Source organism: Fusarium graminearum, chromosome 2 (assembly GCF_000240135.3).
Source record: "Fusarium graminearum PH-1 chromosome 2, whole genome shotgun sequence".
Taxonomy (NCBI): domain Eukaryota; kingdom Fungi; phylum Ascomycota; class Sordariomycetes; order Hypocreales; family Nectriaceae; genus Fusarium; species Fusarium graminearum.
In genome coordinates, this window is record NC_026475.1 from 6,185,750 (window position 1) to 6,196,854 (window position 11,105).

The window sequence follows — 11,105 nt, forward strand, 5'->3', positions numbered from 1 at the left end:
CTGCTTCGAGCTGTGTTTATTACCTCGCCGCGCAGTTTCTCCAAGCATCGACATTATTAGTATAGAGAAAGAGGCAAAAAGCCTACAATGATTCAATGATAGCATCATGTGCATATAATAAGCCATATTTACCTAGATCGCTTCTCGTCCTGCTTCATTTACAACAAACAATATTACTATTTATCTAGTAATTGCTCTATCTCTGCAGCAGTTCAAGCTGCCGCATATGCAGCGCCAAAAGGCTCCAACTTGGTACCCTCAACATCGACATATCCAAACTTGGACTTGTCTTCATTATTGGCCATAGCTTCACCCCACTTCTGCATCGACTCTTCGAACACTTTCTTGTGATCTTCGCGGCTCAAATCAAGTGGCTGTTTATCCTTTCCAACTAATCGAATCCTGCAAACATCAACATCTGTATATATAACAGTGAAGGACTAACAAAACTTACTGTGTACCGGCGGCAACATTTGTAATGCCAAAGTTCTGCTCATCAAGTAGAGTGTCGATAGCTGCGTTGGCATCACCCTTGATAAGCTTCGCGGGGAGATCAAATTCGTTCGTGGTAGGACGAGCCAATCCAATACCGTGAACAGTTTTAAGAGCCTCAACCATTGCATGTACGGTTCTCAGGCCACCTGTTACATAAGCCTTGGTTTTCTTTAGCTCCGGAATAATCTTCTCGGCAAACTCAAGGAAGAAAGCTTCTCGCTTCTTGGAGCTCTCTCTTCGGTGAGCGAAGGCAAGACTCTGGTAGGTTCCCCCAGAGAGTTCGACGAAGTCGAAGCCATGGTTCTCGAGCTGATGACAAAGGACCTTGCAGTCGTCTGTGGAGAACCCGCCCTCTTGGAACTCGACACTGTTGACCTTGATGGATAGACCGAACGACTTATCGGGAACGCGGGCGCGGATAGCATCAGCGATCTCGAAGATAATACGAGCGCGGTTCTCAATTGATCCGCCATACTTGTCCGTTCGCTTGTTGGTGGTAGGAGAAAGGAATTGTGCTAGAAGGTAGCCACTGCAGAGTGTCAGCGGCATTCTTCTTCTGGAGACCTGTGATTGGACTTACTGTGCGCCGTGCAACTGCATGCCGTTGAAACCTGCCTTGTAAAGAAACTCGGCAGCATGGGCAAAACCCTCAATGACATTCTTGAAATCCTGCTCATCCATGGGCTTGGGCTTGGCAAAGTGCATTCCCATCACCTCTCCCTCAAGTTGTACATCACTGGCAGAGATGGGGTTCTTCTGGATGTCTTCAGCAACCTGACGTCCAGGATGGCTGACCTGCGCAATGATCAAGCTTCCATGCTTTTTGCTAACAGTTGCCATCTCCTTGAATGCCTCAAATCGCTCACCAGAAATGGGGGCATCGCGAGGGATGATAGGGTTTCCGGCAGCCTCGAGATGGTCGTATTCGATCATGACATTCCCGGTCAGGATGACACCGTAGTCTCCTTCGCCCCATCGTCGGTAAACGTTGACAAGTTCCGGTGTGGGAACACCTCGCTTTTCGAGAATCTTGGGATCCCATGTCGAGAGACGTTCAGTCATGGCAGCCTTCATGAGCCGGTTTTTAGCGGTCTCGCCGCTAAACTCAAATTTGAGCGGCTGAGCCAATGGGCTCGCATCTGTCTGCTCGGCTTGGAATCTTCGTGGTGCCATTGTGAGGCTATATAATATGAACTTGTGGTATCTATCTTAGTAACTTCACGACTAAAGGTTCAAGGACTTTCTGCACTTTTATAGACCATCGTGGTAATTAGAAATCGACCATTTGTGATGTCATGACTCGAGCTGTTCGCTACGTCGTAAACGGTCAAGACGCGTCATGTCCCACTTTGCGAACACAATTCTGGTATAGCCTGCGGCCATAGTGCTTGAAGTAGAACACAACTGCCGAGATATCATGGTAATAACGTTAAAGACATCTCATCAAACAGCACTAGAAACTTTATAGGATAGCGCTGCATGAGCTAGAAGAGATCCGGGTGGGCGGAAGTTCCCTGCGCACTTGTATGACAGCCAGGAGACAAAAAGTACCTGGTCGTTGGGGGAATTACTCAGCATGAATAATTCCGGACTGTTCAAGTCTATGACGCTGAAGTTTAGCACTTGCCTAACTGGGCTCCTCGCAATCTCAACAGCCAAAAGACATGAGGAAGTCTTGGTTCATCTCTGGCAAGACTGAAGCGTGCCAGTTACCCAGCTGCCGGTGGATAGCCCCGTGTTGTATGGCAGAGAGTTGCCACAGGGAATAGACCAGCTTGATGAGCCAATCTAAAGCAGACTTTAATGCAATTTATTTTCCAACCTAAAGCCAAGCCAAGCTATAATATTCTTCTATGCAGTTCTTAAGCCCTTGCTTCTACTGAAATCTCAGTTGCACCATGTATCTCCACTCGCACGCCAACAAGTGGGGGTTACACATTGTGGTAGCGAACCAGTCAAACTCAGTGCTACCAATATCTTACAACTATCTTTTCGAACCTCCAACTCAATAAGAACCACTGGTCACCACCATCAAGCATTCCACTCATACAAAATGGTCCTGAATCCTTCCGATGTCGAGAAGCACAATAGCGCAAGATCCTGTTGGCTCATCATCCATGTAAAATCGCTCATAATTCAACAGAGGCTTCGCTAACGACAGAACAGAACAAAGTGTATGATCTCACAGAGTTTCTTCCAAGTATGCCGTATCCCTGACAGGATTGTTTCATTTCTAATGTGTGAACTAGATCATCCCGGAGGTAGGAAAGTCATATTGAAGAATGCAGTAGGTTTCTTAATACAGAGAAAATATTCATGCTCACACACTGTAGGGCAAAGATTCCACAGGAGACTTCGATCTGATTCACTCAATTGATATCTTGGATAAATGGCTTGAGCCATCAAAACATCTCGGTGATGTCGATACAAGTGTGGTCGCAAATGAAGACCCAACACCAAAAGCCAAAGAAGGAAGCCAGAAAGGTCTGTATCGAAAGCCTAAGCTATCTCACTGCATCAACATATCAGACTTTGAGAGTGTAGCTCAAAATTTGATGAAGAAAACGTCCTGGAATTACTATTCTACTGGATCAGATGACGAATTTGTACGTGTCAGAGCTGATCGGATGCCACTGAACTAACTCATTGCTACAGACTCTACGAGAAAACAGCCAATCTTTCCAACAAATACGCTTCCGACCCAAAGTTATGGTCAACGTGGAACATGTGGATATCTCGACAAACTTCCTTGGCTCACGCACTTCCGCTCCAATTTATATCTCAGCCACAGCACATGCAAAAATCGCTGACCCAGAAGGCGAGGTAACTCTGGCAAGAGCGAGTAACAAGCATGATATCATCCAAATGATACCCTTGTACTCTTCTTTCCCACTCGAAGACATCACCAAAGCGAGAGAGCCAGATCGTACCCAGTGGTTTCAGGTGTACGTCAAGAAAGATCGAAACGTAACAAGAAGAGCTATCGAGAATGCCGAGAAACATGGCTGCAAGGCACTTTGCATCACCGTTGATAATCCCCATCTAGGAAGCCGCGAAAGAGTCCTCCGACTACAGCAGAGCGAGGCTGATGAAGACGGGGACGACGATGAGTTTGAAGACTTGCCAGCCACAGAACTTGACCCTTCACTGATCATGAACTCGACTCTCAGCTGGGACGATATTTCGTGGTTTCGAAGTATCACCAAAATGGCTATTGTACTCAAGGGAGTGCAGAGGGTAGAAGATGTTGTCAAAGCGGCCGAATGCGGCATCGAAGCTGTAATCCTCTCTAACCATGGGGGCCGACAGTTGGACTATTCTGAACCCCCGATAGAGGTCCTCGCCGAAGTTATGCCTACCCTACGAGAACTAGGGCTGCATGACAAGATCGAGGTCTATCTAGATGGAGGAATTCGCAGAGGTTCCGATATTCTGAAAGCCTTGTGTCTGGGCGCTCGAGGAGTTGGTATTGGCCGTCCTTTCCTCTACGCTATGGCGGGATATGGACAAAAGGGTGTTGAGAAAGCAATCCGGATTTATAAAGACGAGCTAGAGCGTAATATGCGCCTTCTTGGATGTACCTCTATGGATCAGCTCCATCCAGGGTTGGTCAAGATGCTTGGACAAGTTCGACAAAAGCTATGACGCATAGAGATGGGTTTTAATGATGCTTGTTTATAGACTTCAGATAACATTCACGTATGCGGTATTCAGGAACTCAGTAGGTAGCTATGTAAAGGCCCTGGGGCTATTGATTATAATATGCACATTATGAAGTATTATACAAAGGCGATGTCGCTCACGCCGAACCACAAGACACCACAGCTACCAAAAATAAGTTGCTTTACCAGCCCATGCCAGCCTTCTTGAAACCAGGGTACATCTTCTTGTTGTAGTCGAGCCAGTTGGTTCCGTTAACCATGAGATCACCGTAGACAGGGCAGTCCATAGCTCCCATGACGGGCTCGAGAGCAGCGAAAAGGATATCAGTGACAGAAGACAGAGTAGCGAAGAGAGAGGACAGGGCATTGGGAGCAACGGTCTTGACAGCGTTGAGAGCGAAGCAGACGAGGTGGTTGCCCTCGAGAAGGTTCTTGCCGTTGAGGAGACCGCCACCAATGTCATTGATGTTGATACCGGTAAAGGTGTTGACACCGTTGGTGTTACCGCCAATGCTCAGAACCTCAGGGTGGCTGTGGGTGACAATGTCGACGGCGAGGGCAGCGACACCGAAGTCAGTGTAACGGCGGCGGTACCAGTTCTCGGGGATGCGCTCATGGCCGACAACGTAGGTCATGTTATCCTCAGGTCCGTAAACAGAGAAGAAAGCCTTGAGGCCCTCCTTGTTAAGACGGCCATCAGCTGGGTATTCGGCGGAATAGTTGGCAGCAAGACGAGCAGTGAAGGAGTAAGGGCTGGCGCGCACCATCCAGCCACTAGCAGGGCCGAACCAGGCAAAGGGGTTGAAGCCAATGGTCTGGTACCAGCGGTTCTTGTTGTGCTCGTACAGGACTTCGACGCTGTAGTTGGGGTCTTCGGCATCCTTTTGGAGGTTGTACAAGTCCATGAAGTAAGTCATGTTCATTTCGTTGTTGTTACCGATGGGGTCGTAGAGATCACCACGAGTAGGGCTGCCATCGACCTCAAAGAGAGGGTGAGTTCCGTCCAAGCCACGGGGGGTACCGAGAAGACCAAAGAGGTTGTTGCTCATGTGCTTGGAGTAACCACCCTGTGAGACAGCAAAAAGGTTTCCACCGATAACGACACCAAGAGTGGTCAGGACGGTAGCCAAGTCGGGAGCCATACCCCAGACCTCTCCAACAGCGTTGATATACTGGGTAAAAGTGGCAACACCGTTGCGAGGAAGGTAGTTGTGGTTGGCCAGGGTGTTCAATCCAGGGCAAAGCCCTCGAATCTCACCGGCGTCCCAGTCAGGAGCCTTGAACTCGTGGTCTCCATGGACGTCAATGAGTTGCTTCTCAGGGTCGAAGTCAATGACACGCTTTCCCAAATCGGGAGGAGCCATAGAAGCATATTTGCGGATGATCTCAGGGTCAATACCGAAATGGGGGTCCTCCTTTCCACCGCGTTTGTTGAGCTTGAACGCGTTGAGAGGGATGGGGGTGTCGGCGTTAACAGTGGGAAGCGCAGAGACTTGGTTGGACAGCAGGGCCGAGGCCACTGTCGCAAGAGTGAAGGCCTTCATATTGACGACAACTTGAAATATGGCAACGAAGATTAAAACGAGCGAATAATGTCAGAATGAATGAGTGTATGAGTCAGTATTAAGGAATGAATGCGAATGAGAGGCTGCTCATTTGTCAGTGAACTGAAAGACAGACTTCTGTTCTGTTTAAATAGTAGAGGGTGAAAGGGGAATGATGATCATCGCAATATCGCTGAGGCCGAGAATCCGGGCAACTAAGGGGGGTTGCGTTCCATCATGGCCTGGCACTCCCGGAGTTCTGGGACACGAGGATTCTCTTGAGTCGATCAGCCAATAGAGCGAGATGAGTTGGAATGCAGACGGCTGTGGCTGGCGTACTCAAGGAGCATGGGCCGTCACAGGAATCAAGCCTTGCATAGTCACTCAAGCCAAGGAAGCATTAACTGTTCGAAGTTGAGATCGACATAGAACTAGGAAGCGGCTGGCGGTTCCGGGACAACCTTGGAACACGGAACATTCTGCCATGAGACCGTTGGAACGTCACTAGTATTCCTTGGTGTTGATAGCCTTGTAGAAACAGAGTTTTCCTATCCCTAGAAAGCAAATGATCGTCGCCAATCTCTCAACACTGGCAGTGCATGGGTAAACCTTGGAGTCATTCGTCTCCTTTCGAGGTTGTTCACCCATGTTTGCGCAATCAGTCAACAGGGCTGTTCTTATGAGGCGCAAGACAGCCTGTGAGCGTTCACCTGAAATGGAATTAGGAAATAATCCCGGATACAAAACAGTCCCGGGGCATTGTATACGCTGTACGAGCCCTCATCAATTTGACTCCACCCCGAGTGCTGGCTTTCGTGATAGTATAAGCGGGGAAATAACGTTGGAACCTTGGGCGGTCGGCAGTTCATCAGGAACGTGGGTCCTGTCATCTCAAGTTCACGGACTGCTAGAGTGCCCCCAGTCACCAGCAGGGATTCGTTTTTCAACCCGTTGGCTCGAACGTTGCATCCAGCGGGGGTAAAGGGCAGGGATACACGACCTAACAGACATCCACCAGTCTCCCAGTGACAAAGGCCAAGCAAGGTCCAGGGATGAGCCGCAGCTAAGAGATACTGATCGTCGCCCGTTGGTTCCAGAATACTACGATGTCCTCATAACTAGGACATTAGACTGCTCGCCCCGTCGTTTCGAACACTAGTTAGTTAGCTTCTTATACGCTCTAATGGCAAGGATAGACATTTGTCACTAAGCCGCGCCCGTTCTCTCGCTGGCGGATGGCATCCGTAGCAAGTCACCGTTGAGCTTGTTTCGTTCAAAGATTAATTTTTTGCTTTAATGCAACATACAACGGCGGCAAAGGGGAGGTAAAGGAATTTACGATCCACCTTGACCTCGGTGCCAACAACCGGGACATTGGTACCTGATCGGTAGTTCACATAATCAGGGGGATATAATGTTGAGTGTTAAGATGGCATATGGCATATAAAGACATGCGAATATTTCGTTTGGCCTTCTCCTCTGTGAAATCCCAGCTGGCTCTGATCCATCGACGTTGATTCTTTCAGCTCATCTCACATCAGTCATGCGTTTGTTTTCGTTTTCCATTCTGGTCACAGCTTTTGCTGCTACCTTTGTCAATGCAGCCAGCTTTGCCGATCTGGCATCTCAGATACCCGCCTGCGATGTCAGTCACTGTACCCATCTACCACGCACCTTCAAGCTAATATTTTTGGCAGCTGAAATGTGTTCAACAAGCCATACCACAATCACCATGTGCAATGACCGACACAAAGTGTTTGTGCACAGATAAGACCTTTGCTGGCTTAACACAAGCTTGTGTTGTGCAGAACTGTACTGTTAAAGAACAACTGAGTAAGTTCATGGTTCTATCCGATGTACAGGGTTGTACTAACCACTCCAGCTCTGATGAGAGTTCAGAGCTTGGCTTGCGGTGTTCCCGTCCAGAGTCAACAGATGAAGTTCAGGGTCAACGCCATTATTGCGTGTATCCTGGCAGAGATCGCAGTCATTCTGAGAATTTACTCCAAAGTTAGCATTCTCGGCAAATTAACTGTTGACGACTACTTGATCATGGTAGCAGCAGTAAGTTGAAAAGAAGAGGGTACTTGAGTTCTCCACTAATTGATGGCGTAGTGTGCTACTGTACCATACATATGGCTTGCTTGCAGACGTAAGTCTCTGATTTCATTATGCAATAATTTAAACATTAACTTACAATGCGTAGTCGCGGATCTAGGGTTTGGCTTGAACATTTGGGACATCACCCCATTTGATAACTTATACGAACTACTGAAGCTGTTCTGGATTGATCAGATCATGTACAGTGTTCATTTGTACAGCACAAAGCTGTCCATGCTCTTCTTCCTTCGTGGTATTTTCACCACGTCAGAGTTCAAGAAGTTGACATTGTATATCGGCGTCTTTGTCGCTCTTTGCGGTATGGCAACGATGATTACTACAGGACTTCAGTGCTTGCCATCCAGCTACAATTATACAAGCTGGGATGGCGAGCACAAGGGACACTGTAACGATCTGAACGTGCAGACTTATATCTTTGGTGGTATCAACATGGCCTGTGATCTCGTCATTCTAGTTCTACCATTGCCTCATTTGATGAAGCTTCAAGTCAAGCACCGTCAAAAGGCTCAGCTTTTTGTCATGTTCAGTCTTGGTATTGTGTAAGTTTGTCACGTCTTGACGTCTCGGGTTGAGCTAACCCGATTTGATAGCGTTACCGTTTTCAGTGTCATTCGTCTACCATTCCTTGTCTCTCTTGGCAAAACCTCTAATCCGACATGTAAGTTATTATGTTTCTGACAACTCTGTATTTACGATACTGACTGACTCTACAGGGGAATACGTTGAAGTCACCATTTGGTCCATTTGGGAAACAGAACTTGGCATGGTATGCGCAAGTCTCCCGGCTATCCGGCATCTTTGCAAGCATTTCTGGCCCAACGCCATGTCTACAATTGCATCAAAGATGAGCTTTACAGGCTCCAACAAGGACTCCAATTTTGATAAGAGCGCGGGCAGCTGGACAGGTAGCCGCGGTACACGCTCAAAGACAGATAAAGATAACAAGTCATACTACGAGTTGGATGAGCGGAGTCTGATCGGCAAGGGCCCCGAACCTGGTGCAGATGGCAACACCACCAACGCTCATTCGTCAGCGGTATAGGTTATGGGTATGGGACACTGGGTGGCAGTTTTGTTTTCTTTCGGATCTGGTGTATTATTAAGGCATAAAGACGGTAGCCGCTCACTGCGGGTTAAAAAATAAAAAAGTAATAGGTATAACATTTGACTGTTGGATTAAAACTTGTGCACCAGATGGTTGCAGAGCACACATCATCACTGAGGCTGCAAAGTATTTCTGCAGAGTTCAGGTCGTGGACTACAGGGTGATCTAGCTATCTGCTCCCCTCCATTACCCCTGCGACGTAATCTTTGAGCTGCATCATCCGTATGGAGTGACGAGTCAGACGTGCATTCTCGCTAATTGTCCATCCATGCAATGTGACTAACTGATTCACCAGCGGTAAAGTCTCTTGCAGAGTTCTCTTCCACGAAAAAGTACATACGAGGAGGCTCTGTTGACCAAGCTTTCTTCAGTTCTCGTAAATTGATTACCTTGACCCATGATCCCTGCCAATAAACAACTACCCCTGTCAATAAACAATCCATTCATTCTCGCGTCGTGTGAAGGCCGATGTTATCCACTGAGATCAGCGTGTTAGGTCCTGCAAACGGCTACTAACCTTGTGCCGTTGAGCGGGCCGTTGTAACAACACGAACCCTATCTCAACCATGTATGTCGTACAAGGATCATCTTGGATCCTACGCTGAGACTGGTTAGCCTGATCCTTCAACAGCCCCAAGAATGCGTAACGAAACTCAAAGTCAGACCACTTGTTCGAGTTGAGAATACAAGGCTGAGGAATTGGTTTAGGGTCTCGTATAAATTGTAAAACCAGGCTTTTGGGTTTCTCGGGAATCTGAGTTACATACGCCATCAAGATTGCTTCTTTTATGTTTATTTGCACTATGTGTGCATTTGTTTATGTTTATTTAATATGTGCATCCTGCTTCAGTTACTCTATACTGCTCAATCCTTTTCCCTTTCCCCGGTGCGGAATGCAACCTCGACATTCGCCTAATATTCATGGCAAGGAATGCTACCTCTTCACTTCCGCCGACCAACAAGCCAGGGTAGTATCGACATTTACTTATTTCCCATTGACGGTGGGCAATGTAACTCTAACTCCTTTCACTCTAATCTAAGAATGTATGTGATTATCGCTATGCTGCACGCTATGATATGTTACCTAACTTTAGTCAGAGTCATTGTCAGCACTGAGACGAATTATTCACATACGTATCGGGCTACAAATGAGATATTTTCCTTATACTCCAAGTGTCTGTTCTTTGTCATCCGAAAACACAGACCGTAGAAACGTAATCTGGATACCGATCGGCGCTGTCAGCCAACGTTTGCTCCACAACTCTGCTTGCAAAAATGAATCCTCTGGCAGAAATCTCCACTCAACTACATATTGCAGGGAGGTTTCTATCCGGCAGGTGAGTTGACCCTTGACCAGCCAGGGCATGTTTCACGAGGTCTGTCAACTATCCAACCCTGCCTTGGAACCTGATCTCCAGGTTGATGCCCTGTATCTATAGATGCCGGGCAAGTACGTCGTATAAAAAATGGTACTGATGTAACAGTTGATGAAAATATCAGATCAGATTTGGTGGGTATATAGTCTGAGAAAGCACTAGTAATTTCGTCTTCTCCTTTTCCAGTCCCAACTTTCATAGCCTGCCTGCCGGGCAAGCTCCGATGGAATCCTACGCTTGTATTTACTGTGTACGGGCACTCCGTGGCTTTGAAATATCGACGATCCAAATATGTTTAAGGAGGTTCTCGAATGTTTTAGTCGCATGGTTGCAGCAAGGATTTAAGGCTCTTTGTGGCGAGGGGTTCCTACCCAAAGCTTCTATCAAATTTGCATACAACAGTTACCATTCTCTGTAAAGACAACCTAGGTACTCTACACTGTAACCAATAGTAAGACATTAAAGTATCTGAGTCAATGCTACAGATCATATCACCGGACAGTCTTGGGGCAGGTGGAAGACAATGAACAGATAAGACCTGCCTGTGATGCACGCTATGTCACCTCTGCCTCTTCACTGCAGGTAAAAGATCACGTAGATATTCTGCCAAGACACTTAATCGCAATACGAACAACAAATGAACTTTGCAAGGATGCTGGACTCTGAATATGCCCGAGATACCGTTATCAGGAATTTTCTGTTCACAACTGTGGGTAGATCTGCATTAACGGCTGAGCTCTACGGGCTGATATGTGTTGCATCACCCCCATGCTCGTCAAACCACTGACACCACTGACAGCTC

General features: G+C 47.3%; 4 protein-coding genes across 4 annotated transcripts; 2 read left to right on the plus strand and 2 right to left on the minus strand.

Annotated features, from left to right (window-relative positions):
* Positions 1 to 212: 212 nt before the first annotated feature.
* On the minus strand, positions 213 to 1,668 carry FGSG_03710 (uncharacterized protein; the record flags this gene model as incomplete). The annotated part of the gene is made up of 3 exons (XM_011323682.1): positions 213 to 402; positions 455 to 1,024; positions 1,076 to 1,668. The coding sequence occupies 3 exons, from the start codon at positions 1,666 to 1,668 to the stop codon at positions 213 to 215; spliced, it is 1,353 nt and encodes a 450-aa protein (XP_011321984.1).
* Positions 1,669 to 2,548: 880 nt separating this feature from the next.
* On the plus strand, positions 2,549 to 4,140 carry FGSG_03709 (uncharacterized protein; the record flags this gene model as incomplete). Its single annotated transcript, XM_011323683.1, has 5 exons — positions 2,549 to 2,614; positions 2,745 to 2,756; positions 2,829 to 2,979; positions 3,025 to 3,101; positions 3,151 to 4,140. The coding sequence occupies 5 exons, from the start codon at positions 2,549 to 2,551 to the stop codon at positions 4,138 to 4,140; spliced, it is 1,296 nt and encodes a 431-aa protein (XP_011321985.1).
* An 83-nt stretch (positions 4,141 to 4,223) lies between these two features.
* Positions 4,224 to 5,802, minus strand: FGSG_03708 (uncharacterized protein). The gene has a single exon (XM_011323684.1). The coding sequence runs from the start codon at positions 5,699 to 5,701 to the stop codon at positions 4,340 to 4,342; it is 1,362 nt and encodes a 453-aa protein (XP_011321986.1). The 5' UTR covers positions 5,702 to 5,802; the 3' UTR covers positions 4,224 to 4,339.
* Positions 5,803 to 7,244: 1,442 nt separating this feature from the next.
* Positions 7,245 to 8,864, plus strand: FGSG_03707 (uncharacterized protein; the record flags this gene model as incomplete). Its single annotated transcript, XM_011323685.1, has 7 exons — positions 7,245 to 7,346; positions 7,510 to 7,534; positions 7,584 to 7,765; positions 7,817 to 7,853; positions 7,908 to 8,361; positions 8,413 to 8,480; positions 8,536 to 8,864. 7 exons carry the CDS (start codon positions 7,245 to 7,247, stop codon positions 8,862 to 8,864), a joined length of 1,197 nt encoding a protein of 398 aa, XP_011321987.1.
* Positions 8,865 to 11,105: the final 2,241 nt, after the last annotated feature.